The 17,008-nt window shown below is 40.7% G+C and overlaps 2 protein-coding genes across 5 annotated transcripts in view; both read right to left on the minus strand.

Moving 5' to 3' along the window:
- eif4e1c (eukaryotic translation initiation factor 4E family member 1c) overlaps positions 1–3,429 on the minus strand; it is a 6,673-nt gene extending 3,244 nt beyond the window's left edge. Inside the window, exons 1-2 of one of the 2 annotated variants that reach the window (XM_008429595.1) lie at positions 3,339–3,429; positions 1,353–1,438 (exon numbers count right to left, since the gene is read on the minus strand). In XM_008429595.1, the coding sequence (XP_008427817.1) occupies positions 1,353–1,438; positions 3,339–3,356 (104 nt within the window). In that variant the 5' untranslated portion in view covers positions 3,357–3,429. The other variant, XM_008429594.2, reaches the window with a different exon arrangement.
- A 1,437-nt stretch (positions 3,430–4,866) lies between these two features.
- Positions 4,867–17,008, minus strand: part of tet1 (tet methylcytosine dioxygenase 1) — a 33,666-nt gene continuing 21,524 nt past the window's right edge. The window contains exons 2-12 of one of the 3 annotated variants that reach the window (XM_008429599.1): positions 14,490–16,301; positions 14,093–14,429; positions 13,496–13,586; positions 11,722–11,815; positions 11,341–11,549; positions 11,091–11,241; positions 10,695–10,784; positions 10,350–10,487; positions 9,475–9,651; positions 9,048–9,192; positions 4,867–8,959 (exon numbers count right to left, since the gene is read on the minus strand). In XM_008429599.1, coding sequence (XP_008427821.1) covers positions 7,935–8,959; positions 9,048–9,192; positions 9,475–9,651; positions 10,350–10,487; positions 10,695–10,784; positions 11,091–11,241; positions 11,341–11,549; positions 11,722–11,815; positions 13,496–13,586; positions 14,093–14,429; positions 14,490–16,301 — 4,269 coding nt within the window. In that variant the 3' untranslated portion in view covers positions 4,867–7,934. Of the gene's footprint in view, positions 8,960–9,047; positions 9,193–9,474; positions 9,652–10,349; positions 10,488–10,694; positions 10,785–11,090; positions 11,242–11,340; positions 11,550–11,721; positions 11,816–13,495; positions 13,587–14,092; positions 14,460–14,489; positions 16,302–17,008 lie in introns of all 3 variants that reach the window. The other 2 variants (XM_017309066.1, XM_017309065.1) reach the window with 2 other exon arrangements.

The raw sequence follows: 17,008 nt of genomic DNA on the forward strand, positions 1-17,008 counted from the left end.
GGTGAAGACCACAGTGGTGCCTGTGGTCATCGGGGCCCTCGGGGCAGTCACCCCCAAACTGGAGCAGTGGCTCAAACAGATCCCAGGAACAACATCAGACATCTCAGTCCAGAAATGTGCAGTTCTAGGCACAGCCAAGATACTGCGCAGAACCCTCAAGCTCCCAGGCCTCTGGTAGAGGACCCGAGCTCAGAGGATGAAACAGACCACCCGCGGAGGGTGAGAAGGGAATTTTTTTTTAAATATATATATATATATATATATATATATCGCAATAGACAATATATAGATAGATAGACCAACATACGCAATAGATCAATGTCAACAGCTGATAAAATGTTCAATAATTTCACTGGAGTCCAATGCATTCTGGGGGATGTAGGCAAAGTAAAGACTTTGATCACTCAACCTCTTCGAGCTAACTAATAAAAGTGCACTCTAATTAACTCATGCACTCACTCCTTGTTACTTAGCAACAACCTGTTGAGAAACTTGCGCAGTAGCAGTTTCGGGGTTTGCCACCGTATCTCATAACTGCTAAAAAAAAAAAAAGAAAACGAGAGGAAACTGTGGATAAAACAATTAAAAAACAAGAAAGGTCATGTCCCCAGTTTGGCAGTATCTCTGATACTTAAGACGAAAAACTAATCAATAGTTATTAATATTGGCTGATGAGTCACTTTGACTGCATTCATACTGCAACCTGAAACGACCCAATTCTGATTTTTTTTGTTGCCATAATGCGGCCTGCATCTGATCTTTTTATGAAAGTCTGAACAACGCAGATCAGATTTTCTTCAATGCAAGAAAATTCGCATTCTGATTTTCTCCACTTTGTATTTCATAAATCTAGTTTTTTTTATTATAATTTATTTTAAGGCTTATTTAACTGTATCTATATATTTGCATGTTCTTTTACTTCCCCCAAAACAACACATTTTCAGAAGCAAAATATGTTTTTCATATTTCCAAACAGCTGGTAGTTTCAAGTAGCACCTTGTAAGGAAATCATGTTACCTCACTGAAACTTAAAGAGATTACCATGTCTCCTTATGTTGCAACTGTGCAGCTAAGCTTCATTGTGTGATTTAAACATGTACTAAAGAGACCAAAAAAAAAAAAAAAAAAAACAGAAACAGGAAAGTTTTACTCTTGCTTTGCTGTTTGCTCGTATTTAGCAAATGTTTTTATAATGTCCATCAAGAAGGATGTAGTTAATTAACCAACTCAGTTAAATGAGGAATAAATGTATTCATTTCAACATGAAATGATCTCAGTAGAACAGTCCAAGTTTGATATTCAAAATGTTTTTCCAACATTCACCTATTCACCTCACTGGTTTTGATTCTCACCTGTTTTGCAATGGATGTTTGATATACTGCTCAGGATTTGCAACAACCTGACCATCAGCCTGTTGATCTTCAGTTTCAGCTGCTTTCTAAAGAGATAAACACACAAACACATCATATAGCTACAGAGGAAACGGAATACATGAATCTGGATGAATCCTAGTTTTGAACACACTGCAGACGAGAAAGGCACAAACACATTTTTTAATCAGAGCTACAAAAAATTTGTAATATTTACTAATGCAATTTCAATAACAATTTAGCCTATAAATCCTGCCAACTTAATCAGTCACCTAGTTTAGATGTCCGACACGAAACAGTGAGATGACTAAGCAAGCTTCTCAAAGCACGGCCCTGAACTTGGCTTCTGATTCGCTGTTGTACAAGAGTATTTCTTAACCATAATCAGATTGTGTAAAATCTGAATTTCACTTTCACGTCGTTCTTCACACAGAATAGAAAACCCTCGGAGGGCAGAGACAAGCTATAAGACTACAAACAAAGACAACCCCCCTACACACCCCCCACAAATTAAATAATTCATTCCAGATAAATGACTAATCCACTGGCTGCGTTCAACAAAATGGGGGTTTGTGAATCCAAATCGGCACAAGCTGAGCTGCAAGTGCGTCCACTGCATTTACATGATTTGATCACCATCTGCATTCCATCTCTTCTTTTGGAGATTTGATGTTTTGCCCGTTGTCACTGCCAAACCTCACAGGACCAAGAGACTCATCACGTGGTTCTGAACATTCAACAGTTCCACAGATTTCACGCGACCAAGCAGCCAAGATGTTGCAAAACAGAACAGACAGGCTGTGTCGATGTTAATTGAGCAATATTAAAAAAGAAGGGATAAAAGTAACGCAGTTTGTTTACTTCTATGCCTGTAGGAAACTACAGTAAGAGGTTGACAAACTTTTATTCTCTTGACTTCAATATCTTAAGACATCAAGTGTACTAGTAAAATTGAAAAAGAAGATTAGTTATATGAGAGAAACAGTGAAAGCCGGATACGTTTTTACCAGGGCGCCTGCATTCAAAATTAGAAAGATAGATTAGATGGTGGATGTTAACTTTAAGTAAACATCTACATCTCCTTTCTTCAGCACCACAGACAGCGCCATGGACATGTCCTCTTGACACGTCAGAGCCAAGGCTGAAACCATGGACATGCATTAGCATAAACTCCAGTTAAAAAGAACGACAAACTCAGAAACACACTCTGACTGCTGCTGCTGGAGGGACGTAGAGAGATAATAGCAGAACAAAGACATTTTGATGATATTTTAAACTCATCAGTTAAATCTTTTTTTTTTTTTTTAAAGCAGAAACTCGAGACACCTGCAAGGTTTTAATATCTGCATTATGGAAGACTTCTGCCTTTCATAGGCCCTACACTGACAATATTATAATATATTTCAAGCCGCGTTTTTGAAAGACACATTTGAACGTGAGTCACCAAATTAACATTTATAACACCTACAGACCAAACAAATTCATTAAATCTCGTAATAAGTGCCAGAAAAAGATAAAACCTTAGCTCACTTCACAACTAAGGGTTGCTAGCATTAGTTTTAGCAGGCGTGCTAGGCTAGTTAGAAGCTCGATACACACGTGTTTTTAGCGTCATAAACTGCATTAATAAATTAGAGGGGGCAAAATAAAAATGTTCCCGCCATGACCACCACTGTACTTTGGGTCTAATGTCGAGTTACACCAAGGCAAACCACTGCGTGAAGTATGAATGAACGACGCTCAGTCAATCAGTCCCTCCCTGCCGACAAAGTCAGGCACATTGCACTGCATGCTAACGCTAATCCACGCCGATTTTGTTAATGCGAAACACCGCCAATTACCCTAAATACAAGCGTCACGATCAACGTGGAAACTTCGGAAATTAAATCCAACAGATAAATCGGGGACTCAACGAGCATCTCCGCGCGCATCAGTCGGTTATTTTCATCTGTGTCTCGTCTCTCTTACCGGCTCCGATGTCGCCATCTTGACTTGTAGAAACGATCTGCCCGTGCGACGCTTCAATCCGCTCTACGGAAGCCGCACCGCTCCAGTTTGACTTGAGTGACCGAACGAAAGGATATAATCAAGCTTCGCATAGTTTTATTTTTTACTAATAATAATAATAATAATAATAATAATAATAATAATAATAATAATAATAATAATAATAATAATAATAATAATAATATACAGTGTTCCTTTGGGGGAGAGCGACTAACGTGAGCCAAAAGACTGTTTAGATTAGTAATCGTGAAAAATAAGTGAATAAGTGATAAAGTATATAATACTTGGTAACGAAAAAGTCTCTCCATAGTGTTATGAACACAAATTTAAATTTAATTCTGCTGATACGCAAACCTAAAATACAACATTTATCTTTTTCACAATTTTGAAACAAAAATGTGACTAAATGACATACAATCTGGTAAATATAACTTGAAATGTAAATATAAATTGGTTATTATTTCAGTTACCACCGTTGATCACAAATCTACAATAGATGACACAATTCGAAACCTCTCTTACCTTGTGTATAGGTAGCTTTATGTCATGGATCTGTCTGAACTTGACTAAAAGCTCTTCACTGTAATGCAAAACTACTTTGAACCAGATGAACTTGGAGCCTGGTGCCTAGAGCTCAGTTCCCTCCTTGGTTATTACTCTTAAGAGGCAGCTTTGTCACATGTGGTTTAGTAAATTATCATTCTTTCCACCAGGACTAAAGTTGACAAAAAGTCACGAGGAACTGTCATTATACACATGATAAAACATTTTGTGTACATCACCTGACTTATGATCCTTCTTAAGTTTCAGCTGTAGTGCCTACAATTGAAAACAATTTAATTGATAAGTATTTTACTTATCTCAAGAAAGGATTGGTAATTTGTTCATTTTTTAGAATTCATTAAAAAATTTAAATGATCCTGCTCCAGTGTATATAAGAGACCTTTTAGAAATCTAAGTCTGAGACCATCTGTTGGTTTCATCTTAAGATCAGAGGAGACAGATTTAGTAAAATATTGTCCCCAGGCCGACATAACCACTGACAGGAACGCTTTGCATCCCCATCTTCATAGCATGATTGAGTTGAATCTTTCAAAAGATGCAGGGGTAGCGATGACCACCCCATACATTTTCTGGATTATTTATCCTTGTGGTCATTGCTTCACAACATGAAGCAGTGTGTTGTGACGTTGCCTTATACTACGTCTGCAAATGTGCATCCCTGTAATATGTATTAAATCAACTTGAAGCCTGTGGCTTCATGTGAACTTTAGACAATGACCTTACTGTAAGTAAAATTTCTCAAATAGTCTGTAACTTAGCAAATAAAAATTAATTTTTTTCTTCCTAACTGGATAGATGACTAAATATCAAAAATAAACAGCATGTAAAGTTGTGGTTAAAACTGTATTTCAACACACTGGAACTTATCAGTGAGCCATGTGTTGTTGAAGCTGGAGTGAAAAACTGAAACAAAAACAAATCATGATGAGGTCCAAAATATAAATATGACTTTATTTCACAATCCTGAAAGAGATCAGCCATCCGTAAAAGGAATGCTAAATTTAGTCTCTTCTCAAGTCTAAACTGGATATACTTTTAGCAACATACAGTAATTCAGTTTTAAAATAAGCAAGATCACCCATTGTCTAAAACACCTTTAACAGTACAGTAAAAACAATGTGGTTCACATACATATTTACAGTCTGTCTAAATGCTGGTGCTCGTTACAAAAATGTTTCATGTGGACAGAAAATGTCCGTTCAAAAGAAATAATTAAAAAAAAAAATACAATTTTCATTTTATTGTGTGATGTTTAAAATTCAGTGGATTCCAAACAGTTTTACATTCATTTATTTATTTATTTTTTGCATGTAGGTTCAGATTTTTTTTAAGAGCTGCTGGAGAAATCTTTAAAATGTGGAAGACATTTAAACTGTAAATGAAAAACTGCACCAGTATGCACCTTCAACTTGCACTTGAAAAACGTATTAATGCTTCCGACTGTTGTCCCCCGTCTGCCAATGTTTGACAAAGGAAATGATACAGACAATGTCTGAACACATTCGACAAGGACGGGTTCTAGAAAAAGCACCGTTATACAGTTTAGAACCAGTTTAAGTCAGTGTCTGCACTTTGACATCTTGTCTTTTAGCACCAAAACCGAGTTTAAGCAGGCGACCAAATGTTTCAGATAAAAACGTAATGTCATCTGTCTTAGTGTGAATATGAGTGAAGGGTTGTACTAAAGTTGCAATCATCTTAGTTCCTAAAAATAAAGAGCGTCTCTTTAATGGGTACAAAAAAATTCCCAGGAGCTACTCCCAGCCCTTTTACTGAGACCCTGTAAAAAGATATATGTAAACAAAGGTCTTCACAAGAGCTGGGCACTTGAAAAAACATCTTAAGAAATTGTTTGAGTGCGACATGGTGTTCAAGTGGTTTTACAACAAGAGGGTGTTGTGTTGACATCTGACACATTTATAGCTTCTTGTAAGATAGCACCATTAAAATATACAGTTAGATTTTGAAGTCCTATAATCACACTTGTTCCCTATGAAAGACGCCTCTTCCAAGAGTGGAATACCAGAGCCGGCCCAAGGCATGAGCAATTGAAGATATGAGAGGAATTGATACAAAACAGAAGTACAATGCAGCCGTCCATTTTCACTGCTTTTAGCATTTTATAGTAACAATCTGAAAGGTTAGTACAGTTCTTAACTAGTGAGGGAGAGTTCATCTCTTTTCAAAGATTCTGATCTTTTGGGTCGGCTCCCTCACTGCTCCCAAATATGTCTCCAAGTATAACGCAGAGTCTTCTGTCTTGGTCTAATTTGTGTAATTATGAATATTTTGCCAAAAGTAAGGATAACCTCTCACTGATAAACTTAGCAAACCTCACAATCGGTCAATCGGGTCTGCTACATTGTCTGTTTAAATTATTTTTTCTCTTCTTACAGTAGGATCTGTAAGAGCATCAGTAACTGCTGCACGTGTCAAAATATCACTCAATCCGATGTGCACTGTTTAACAGCTCAAGTGCTCTAATTAATATAACTGTTGTGGTGAAGCGGGCTTTTTGGTAGTGGTTAAATTGTACTTTCAGAGAAGGATTTGTTCGGATTCGATCTGCATGTAATTCAAGAAGTATTATCAAAAACACAGTGATAAATTTTCTTAAAACTTTTTGTCATAACCGGAATAAATGCAACAAAACACTGTGATAAAATATTACGTCCACATCACCAATCAAGCTAAAACTGATCTAATTTCATTGACCAGCTAACTTCTGTGTCCATGTTTAATTGTAGCTCTAGATACTCTATTTTTAAAACAAAAGTGAATGTTGTAAGAAAGAAATACGAGAAAATAATCTATGTAAAGAGATACGCTATACAAAAGTGGTCAACCACATTTAATGTAGTGTGAGAATGAAATCTAGCAAACTTACTGAAATTCTTGATAAGCTAACATTAGTTTAAATGTTAGCTCAACCTGCTGCTATAAAGGATGCACATTCATTGGCCAGAAGCTAGGTCTTAGCTAACATGCTATTACATATTATAGCATAATATGCTATAATATTGCTAGCTAACAATAGTAACAAAGGGACATTAGCGGAGCTGTGGTGACAGCTACAAGGGTCCCCACATCTAACTAACTATTCAGGACCTCACACAGCCTTGGACCGGCTCTGGTGGAACTGAGAACCTACTCTCGATAGTTTCTCATGATTCATTACTTTGGTGAGAGCAGAATTTCATTAAATATATGTGTACTCAAACTGAATAAAAAGTTAATTATTGCAGAAATACTGTTAAACAAAACATGGTTAATTTTTAACTGTCAAATTTACTGTATAGTATCTCTGTCAGCACACACAATTCAGGCTTATGCCCTGTTTTTCAAGTTAAGTTAAGGGAAAGTGCTTTTTAATATGCCATTTATAGCTGTGAATTAAAGGAATAAAATATCTAAATGAAGAAAAAAGTACTTTTTAAAAAAAAACCACCAACAGAAGACGGAGGCAGTGAAAGGAAAACGCATAATGCTACATGTGACAACCTGTAGTAAATAAAATTATGTGAAGTAACAAAATTGCTAAACCAAGGTTACAGGGGGTTACAGTGAGAATGGCACCAAAGTACACTCCTACTGTACAATATAAAGCAGGGTATCATAGACATCTTGCAGTAAACAGGCTTATATCAGAAATTAAATAGAAATTGTTATGATCAACATAAATAATCACATCTTTTTTTTTGTTCTAAATCATGTGTATAAAACCAGTTTAAAAACATCTTGCTTCAAAGCACCATCTCTTTACATTAAAAACCAGCACCGAAACTCACAGTTGAAAAGCCAACAAACTTTGTTCCTTCCCGTCACCAAAGATGGCAGACTCTAAGAAGGACAAAGTTAGCAGACAATAGAAAAGTACAATAAAAAAGAAAAAAAACAAAAAACGATGACGATGAGAGTAGCCGTTTGAAGGTGAATGAGGTAAGGCAGAACCACGGTGTAGGAGTTTCGAGTGAGTCAGTTGAAACATGCCGACTAAGACCAGCGATTGTAAGGGCCCGTCACATGTGTAAGTGCATAAGGAGACACGGTGATAACGCCGCCTGTCGGTGCAGTGAAAGCCTGCCGTGTCGGGACATTCATTACCCTTCTTGCCTCTGCTGTCTCCTTATCCTCGTCTTCCCCTCCCTCCCCATCCCCTGATGTTTTTCTGTTCTTCCCCGCACCGCCGCTTCCCTCCATCCTCAGTCTCTCCACCTCCTCCTCCCGCTCCCGCTCCCGCTTGGCCATCTTGGCGTCCCACATCGCCATCCCGTGGCCTGGCTCGTTCAGGGCTTTGTGCTGGTAGAAGACCAAGGAGATGCGAGTTGGGTGGCGGCGGTTCGGCTTGAGGATGGGGGTGGTGGCGTGGAGCTCGCGGCGCGCGCACTCAATCAGGATTGAGCCGTGTGACGGCGCCACAGCAACGCCACCAATGTCCTCGTCCAGGAAGTTGTGCTCGCTGTCGGACCACACCTCTTCCTGCTTCGCATGTTGCGGTTCTTCGAGCGGCGGCGTTTGTAAGGGGAGAGACTGGCCTGGAGGGAGGTCGTGACCCCTGACCTCTCCTGCAACACTTTCTGCAGCCCGAAGAAGTCCATTGAGCCTGCCGAAGAGGCCCTCAGAGGTAGGTCTGGCAGAGAAAGAGGAGGGGGACAGTCTGTGCAGAGCGGAGCAGTGCATCTCGCTGGGCTCAGCTTTAAAGGGAAAGTCGTTGTTGAGGTTCTGTGGAGGTATACGTTCTAGTAAAGCACCCTGCTCACCAGAAGCTGGAGTTAAACCACTCATAGTGGCACCAGCAGTATGGTAGCCGACAGCTACGCCGTTATGCTTAAACTGAAGGTTTGATACGCTGTGGTGGCTGGAGGGAAGGACCTCCCGCTGCGAAGCGATCCCCGCCACCGGAGAAGAGCAGCTACTGACGCTGTGGCTGTAAGCAACGGCTTGATTTCTCTCCGGTGTGGCTCTGCCAACACTGGTGGGTCTCGGTGGTCCATAAGCGCTGTAGAAGCCTTGAGGCTCTTTTTGGGGAAAACAAACGGCATGTTTTTTCATTGTAATTTTCTTATAAAAGCGAAAACGTTTGGATAATTAGATGTGCCGTACTACCTTTATTGGGGGTTTCAGATTTGACTTTCCCAGGAGTGAGAGAAGACATGCCGAGCTTCTTCTCCATCTTCTCTGCCTGCGCCTTCAGACGAGCTTCCTGTCTTATCTTACGAGCAGATTTCACAGGCTCAGCCAGCAGACGCACCTGAAAACAAATGGACCCAATAAATACAAAAAACCCCAAAAAACATTTAGACATAAATTTTCACAGTCAATTTGATGATATTTTAAACTCATCAGTTAAATCTTTTTTTTTTTTTTTTAAAGCAGAAACGCGAGACACCTGCAAGGTTTTAATATCTGCATTATGGAAGACTTCTGCCTTTCATAGGCCCTACACTGACAATATTATTGTTGCTGAAATATGCTATACAAATGAACTTTTTCTCCCCCTAAACGTTTGAGCAGAGCTTCACTGACCACTTACCTCTCTGGGAAAGGAGGAGAGAACATGCAAAGCTCCACTCCGGATCTTGGCCCACTGGCCTTCAACCTGACCAAACTCGTCTTTGTCAGAGATCTTGTACAGTGGGAGCACATGAAGCTGTTCATCCTCAGGTATATTTCGCACCGCACGGTTATCTTCCTTTGTTAAAGTGCAAACCTGAAAAAGCACACCAAGCAGAGGTCAAGAGTTTCATTCCTTTCTGAAAAATATGACACTGGTTGTCTTCTTCTAAGGCGTGAAATGATTGGTGTCAACTTGCATTACAGGACACCAGCTACTGTAAAAAAGCGAGACCTTTTTTTTCCTAGTAATTTTTTGAAAAAATACAGACCAGTGACACAATGAAAATTGGTTGTGATCCACTTATATAAAAGTACATTCATGTTTTTTGAATGCCTCAAACAAGATTCAAATCTAGATCCATTTGCGAATCAGAGGCAATATTTACAGACATTCCCTTTCCGATATGGTTGAGATTTGAGCAGAAGAATTAGCAAATATTTCAGTCTCTACATGTCCAAAGCTGATGGAGACATTAGCCAAAAAGAAAAACTTGCTATCCAAAGCTGCTTCCAGGAAGTAGTGATTCAGGGGCACTTGAAAAAAATCCATGCCTCCCTTTTCAGATTTTTATTTGTTGAGAAAAACCGGAACCATGAGTCATTCTACTTCCACTTTACAGATAGTAGTTTACGTTGATCTATTACAAAAAATTATCAACAAAACACAATAAAGTTTGTGGTTTGAATTAGTCAAAAATTGAAAAAGTCCAAGAGATGTTAATACTCTTGTAAAGCACAGCCGGCACTGCCCAAGAGTAACCAGCCTGGCAGCAGTTCTGACTGAGTGCTTACCACGGTGCTGCCGTTGTTCATGTTGCTGGTGTCTTTGTGAGCGTGAGCGCAGAAATCTACGCAAGCTGTGACCCCTGAAAAAGGACGACCCTCCATCCTGCCCAGCCGGCAAGCGTCCCCTGCAGCCTCGCACTCCACCTGTAAAAAGCAGGAGGAAAATAAGACATTTGAAAAGTGCTATGTGAAAAAAACACAGGCAAATTACAAGGTTGCATGTTAACATTCCCTAGTCCACTGATGATGGTTCAGAAGACATTAAATGAATAGATAAAAGTAACAGAGTCGGCAAAAGTTTCAAAACGACCCCAATTGTAGCTATTATTCTGCAGTTTGAATGTTTCATACCTGGTTCTGGAATGCCACAGGAGCCAGTTTTTTGTAGAGTGGAGCGAGATCAGTGGCCAAACTCTGAAGGTTGCTCTCAATCTTTGCCTCCTAAAAATAACAAATTTAGGATTTGTTTCTTTGGTTGCTGAAAAATGACTTTTGTTTGATGCCTTCTTTTTATGTCTTCTAACGTAATACTCAACACTGGCCACTAGGGGGCAAAATGCTGGGAGACATTTCTGTACATTTATAGTAAATTAAACAGTGAGGTGCATTTTATTATATTGTAAAACAAATCAAACATACACCGATGACACAGACAACACATTATGACATCAAACAGGGGAGTGACGGTTTCTAGCAGTATTTTAGGAGTTATAATCGACTGAAAAACCGATGAAAACATCCTCTAACCTCCTCCCGGAGGTCTCCAAGCAGACGAAACTTGCGAGGCACTTTGCTGCGGGCAAACTTGCAGCCATTGAAGTACATGCTCCAGGAACAGCCAAAGGAGAACGAGGCTCCGCAGGTGTCCGGGTTCAAACCCTGGCATGCACATGTGCGACTGCAGGGACAGAAAGGTTTGATCAGAGATGGAACAGAAACGGTCGGGATTAAGCAGCTGAACAGAAAAAGAGCGGATTAAAAAAAAAAAGCAACACACTCTTCGTTGAGGGCGCAACGGCGACTGGTGGGGGAGCCATATTTAAAGAGGGTCTCTGTGAGGTCTTGGTAAAGGTGGTCCGCCACCGTTCGAGGGATTCCCTCCCACGCCAGGATGAGGATCACCAACACAGCCGTGTCGCAGTAGTGGCCCGGTCTTTGTCGGACCAAGCACAGCAACTTCTCCTCTTCGCTCCCACGTCGGATCACCTGGTGGGTGGACCGGGATGTGACAAGTCAGATGGCAAGCAGAGACCGAACATACGCACACAAAATCATAGTTCAGAAGGAACAAGCCGTTTTCCTTAAACACACAACTGGCTTCAACATGTAATCAAGGTGAGAAAATGATGAGATTATGAGCATTACAGCAATCACACACCCATTTAGCTATGGGACACCCCTGGGAGCTCTTGCCCTCTTTCCCAGTGTAAACAACAACTTCCACCCTCACTGCGTTTCCTTTGGCACCATACCTGTGAGCAGAAAAACAAACATGTCATCCTCTGCATGTAACGCAATAACACAGTATAATCCTGTAATCCATATCCAGATGTCACTAATTCTATTTAAATATATTTTTTCATAAACATAATTTCTAGAGCTTTTCTTTTTCCAATTCTAGGTATTTCTGACAAAATAAGATTTATCTAAAGTCTTTCTATCCAGAGGCTCCACGATGCTAAAGTTGACTTCTAATTTGGAAGTGTAGTAAATTAATATTTCACAGTTGTCTTGGTATCTAGAACAACTGAGATCAGCTCTGTCTCTATTTCTGTTAATCAATAACATTTGAAATCAGATGTAAATTATTCAAAAATAATTCCAGATTTTTGAAGTACAGTTGCTGGCCGCTTATTTTTAAGAGTCTGTAAAGAATATTTGTTTCAAACTCTTTTTTTTGGCATTGAAAACAAACAGTTTATGAACCACATATTTCTGTCTAAACACCTAGTAAACAACTTGCAACAAAGATTTTAAGCAATTTAGAGGCCAAGAAAGGCAGTGACATGCGATGCGCCTATTTTTTTATTTTTGAATGAATATTAATTGGTCAAGTTTTCAAAATGCTGCTGTTGTATTACTGGTCTGACGTGGCAAATCAAAGAAAACAAACACAACTTTATAATTGCAAAAAATACTGTATTTTTAAGAAGGTTTCAATGTTTATCTTTTTGAAAATAGGATATGGAATAATATTCAATATGCTTTGACTGAAGTCATTAGCTTAAACGTAATTACCATATCCATTATTATGATCATTAGTAGCAGTAATATTGGTAATATAATATCCCAATATTAACAGATTTAAAATCTGTCCTTTATTAGTCAGGAAGTTAGTCGGCAGACTGAACCCACAATCCACGCTTGTAATTTTAGTGCTAACAGTAACCTCACTTAGCATAATGCAAATAGTCAACTACTTGCAGAGAAGTAGTCATGTTATTTCCTTTTTGAAGTAAGGAAAATCATAAAACAAGACAGAAATCCTTTTTTGTGCAGTTAAAAAAAATTCAAAAACCAGCAACACTCAGTGCTCTTCAGAGGTAAATATATCCCTGATGATCATCTGAGTCTTTAATACCAGAGATAATTGATTTGGTTTTAATGGTAATTTCATTTTAAAACAGTATAATCAACTAAGAAATGTAATTACGGTTATATTAAAACCAGTAACCTTTTCATTCCTAGCACCTGGCTTCGCATAGTTTCCATTTGTCGCCACAGTAGCTCTCGTCTGGGGGTCAGACCACATTAACCACACTTCATTAAACTGATACTTGTTACATTAGTTTACACATCCTCTCCCTGCATCCTGACTCTATCGGCTACTATAAATTCTCTCAACCTACTAATTATTTATTATTGTTCCAGTAAGAACATGCTGTAACTTGGACAGAGATGGAGCCAGGGACCTTTGAAACAAGCTGTCATCTAAGCTTATGGCCCCCTGGTCTCAGCTTTACGGTTTCCTGTTTCAGCACGCTGTGTGTTTCTGTGTTTTTGTGCACATGTGTTGTAGCGTGACACTTAGGGCAAGTGTTAAAATACCTTAACCAAACTTCCTTCTTACTCAGAGTAGTTGTAACACAGCCGTTTACTTCTTGTGACCGGGAGGTTCTCAAAGTCTGTTTCATCAAAGCAATTCAATGTACCTGTTTTCCATCATTTCCCTTACGGCGGCAACGTTGGGTCCTGCCCCAAGGTGAGTGTAGTAAGGGCCTTCCTCCTTTTCAATAACTTGGTCTGTGAAAAAACAGACACCTTATGTGGATCCAAACATGGCAGAGAAACACAGTATTAATATGGACGAAGTGTAAATTGCAAAGTTATTCATGCCCCTTGAACTACAGTAATATTGTTTATAAAAGTGCAATCACAAAGCAACTGATTGGAAGAAATATTTAGTAGGACACTCTGCTTGCCAAATATATTTGGCCTGCTGATTGGTCTTTAAATGCCTTTGTTTTCCACGTCAAATGGACATTTTTAGTGGCTGAAATGCTTAACCTCACAGAGAATAGTGAGCAAATTAGAAAGACTGAAAAAGAAAGAGATGAGTCAGGAAATTGTTGATACAGATATTGTTGCCACCTTGAGCATTTATGTTCTCTTATATTCTTAAACCTGTCTTATGTGATATACAGACATTAAGAAAAACGTGAATTTGTTGTACTTCTTTTTCCACAACTTTACTCTTCCTTTAATGAATGTCATTAAGTTGKGACTGATGCGAAGCAGAGCTAACTCACCCACACACTGACAGGAAGGAAGATCTGCCAGTTTTTTGGAAGGTGTACTGAGCAGGTTCTTGATGGGTGTATCCAGGAAACTCATCGGAGACTCCAGAAAGCTGTTGACACCGTTCCTGGTTGGAGTGGACTCTGCAGGGTGAGCCCCGTCAGTCGCTGTGGACAGGACAGTGACGGATCCGGACGTCTCTAGCTTATAGTAGTTCTGTTGGCTTGGAGGAGGGGAGTCAGGAGGCCCTGAGAAGACGTTGCTCAGAACACGGAACCCATTGACGTTGCTAATAAAAGCTGGTTTTGCAGGACTGGTGTTAGAATGAGCGCCGTGCTGCAGCTCGCCGTGCTGCAGCTCGCCGTGCTGCAGCTCGCCGTGCTGCAGCTCGCCGTGCTGCAGCTCGCCAACAGGCGGCGCTACCTGAGATAACATGTGCCTCTCTGTTGGCCCCTCAACAAAACCATTGCATTGATTGTGTGGGAGAGGCAGACCATTAGGAAGCGACCACTGGTGGTTTCCTCCAGCACCAGTGTGGTTCATGGTGAACAGATTGTTGGGATTCTGAGACAGACTTGTATTGTGAATGTTACTTTGATGGATCAGTTGCCTCCTTCCTTCTTGAGCCTCAGCCAAGTATTTCTTCAAATCAATTTGAGCCAACGGCAAAAAGAAATTGTTCTTGGGTTGACGACTCGATTTCCCGTGTGGGAGACCATTCTGGCCTCGGCTCCTCTGAGGCGTCTCCACACCCTGCCCGGTCCTACGACTCGCTCCCTCCTGTAATCCATCACTTTTCCTCTTCCTGGGTTTGGACGGCGTAGTTTTGGTCTTTTTTAAGGGAGGCTTTTTCTGACAGGGGCTTTGCTGGGATTTGTAGTTGTACTTTATAGCTGAAACAGGTGTTCCCTTAGGGGGGCCGTTGTCAGACTGCTGATTGTGCCGCGCCTGGATGATGAAGGCCAGATCCGCCAGCTGAGCTGCCACTTCTTCCTCGTCCCTGTTCCTCCTCATTTTAATGACACACCTTTCCCTATCCTCCACTAACCGCTCATGACCCCTACTGGAGTCCTTATAGCTACACTGTGAATGGATGACATAAGGAGCCTGACCTTGCTCTCTCCCCCTGCAGTTTGTGCGCATTTCTGCAACAGAAGGCTTTGTATCAGAGCTCAGCCTTCTGGAGCACTGGATGACATTCCCCTGCCTGGCCACAGGAGGGCGTATCACTGAAGTCTGGTGTAGCGGTGAGCTGATGACTGAGACTTTGTTGTAGTGGATGGCTGATGCACGTTTAGCTGCTTGCTGTGCAGGATTTGTGTGGAAACCTGGGGAACTAGAGGAAATGGGGTGTTCAGCTTTAATGGGACCTGAGGGACTTTGTGGTATTACCGCCAGTTGAGTCAAGGCCTCGATAGCAATAGCCTGATCAAAACTAAGGTTTCTCCTCTCCGCCAAGGACTGCACACTGGGTAACAGGACAGCTTGAGGAGGTTCACTTTTGATGGGTTGGGGAGTCCTTTGCGAATTAGCAGGAGTGCTTTTCTTCAACTCATCTTTTTCTGTTTTGACAAAGTGAAAATCTGGTGGTTCTGTCTTAATGGAGCACAGAATGGAAGAACGTGTACTGAGAAGTTTCTCTTCTAGTCCCTTCCTCTCTGTGACGGACAGGCAGACAACTGCTGCCAACATCGACAGAGGATCTTCGCACGTATCGTCATCTTGCCTAGTCAGCTGTGTGGTAGTCTGCTCAGTGATCCACAGCCACGGCTCTTCCAGTTTGATCTTCTTTAGTGGAAGTGACACATCATCTGGAGACGCCTTTGGCCCGTTCTCTGAGCCGTCTTTTGGGATTGTGGCAATAATAGTCCTTTGAAGCTCCGATGCCATTGACGTCCTTTTACATGCTGATTTCAGATCAGACTGAGACCCGTTGGTCATATTAGCACCTTTAGGCTTTGTAAGACTCCCTTCAGAAACATTCTGATGAGTCACAGAAGAGCATATGTGGCGGTGAAGTGCAGAATTGGTCAAATCCATCTCTGACTCTCTTTTAATAAGTGCTGGCTGTCCACTATGGTTGGTGAAGGACTGGACAATGACGGGAGATTGAGTGTGAGGTATGTGGCCATCCTCCTCCTCGTCCTCCTCCGCTGCCATGTAGGTATCATCCATCTGTTCCTTGCCTTTGCCATTTACTGAGCCGATTTCAGGAGCCACCTGAGAAGCAGAGGAGAAACATGAAGAAGAAAGCTGACTCAACGATCTCTGGCAGAACACAGTAATTTAGCATGAGTAAAAATACAGTGTGAATTTCAAAGCATCAAATCATATTCCTGTGCTAGATTGGCTCAATCATATCCAGACTTAGAGTCAACTGAAAATCTTTACATAGACTTGAAAACTGATGTTCTTGAAACTCCACAAAATCTCTTGCTTGAGCTCGAACTATTTTGCAAAGAAAAATAGGCCAAAACGTCAGCTTCTAGATACAGATACATTTCAGGTTTTGAGATGAATGAACACTTTTGCGAAGCTGGATATTTAAAAGCATTTGTCCACAGCTGAGGTGAAGATTCAGGTATCCTGCAGTGTGCAGAGAGAGGTACTGACCCAGAGGTAGCCAAGAGCTACTAAGTAAACATTTTAAAATCACCCGCACTTCATGACATCGCTGCTATCTGAGGTTCGCTGAGTTCATGTGTGCAGCATGCATGTACATGTTGTGTTTGATGCTTTACACAGAGGTGTTTCCTTGAGCATGTCATAAAAATGTGCAAATTTACGCAGCCATTCACACAGACTATGTCAACCCATGTGCATACAGTCATGTGAGTGGTGCAGTGCAGCTTTTCACATCATTCAAGACTATTGACGACAAAAAGTGTAACAATACTCCAAAGGTCCAAAGTACCAATGCACATTGA

The sequence above is a fragment of the Poecilia reticulata genome, linkage group LG15 (assembly GCF_000633615.1).
Source record: "Poecilia reticulata strain Guanapo linkage group LG15, Guppy_female_1.0+MT, whole genome shotgun sequence".
Classification (NCBI taxonomy): domain Eukaryota; kingdom Metazoa; phylum Chordata; class Actinopteri; order Cyprinodontiformes; family Poeciliidae; genus Poecilia; species Poecilia reticulata.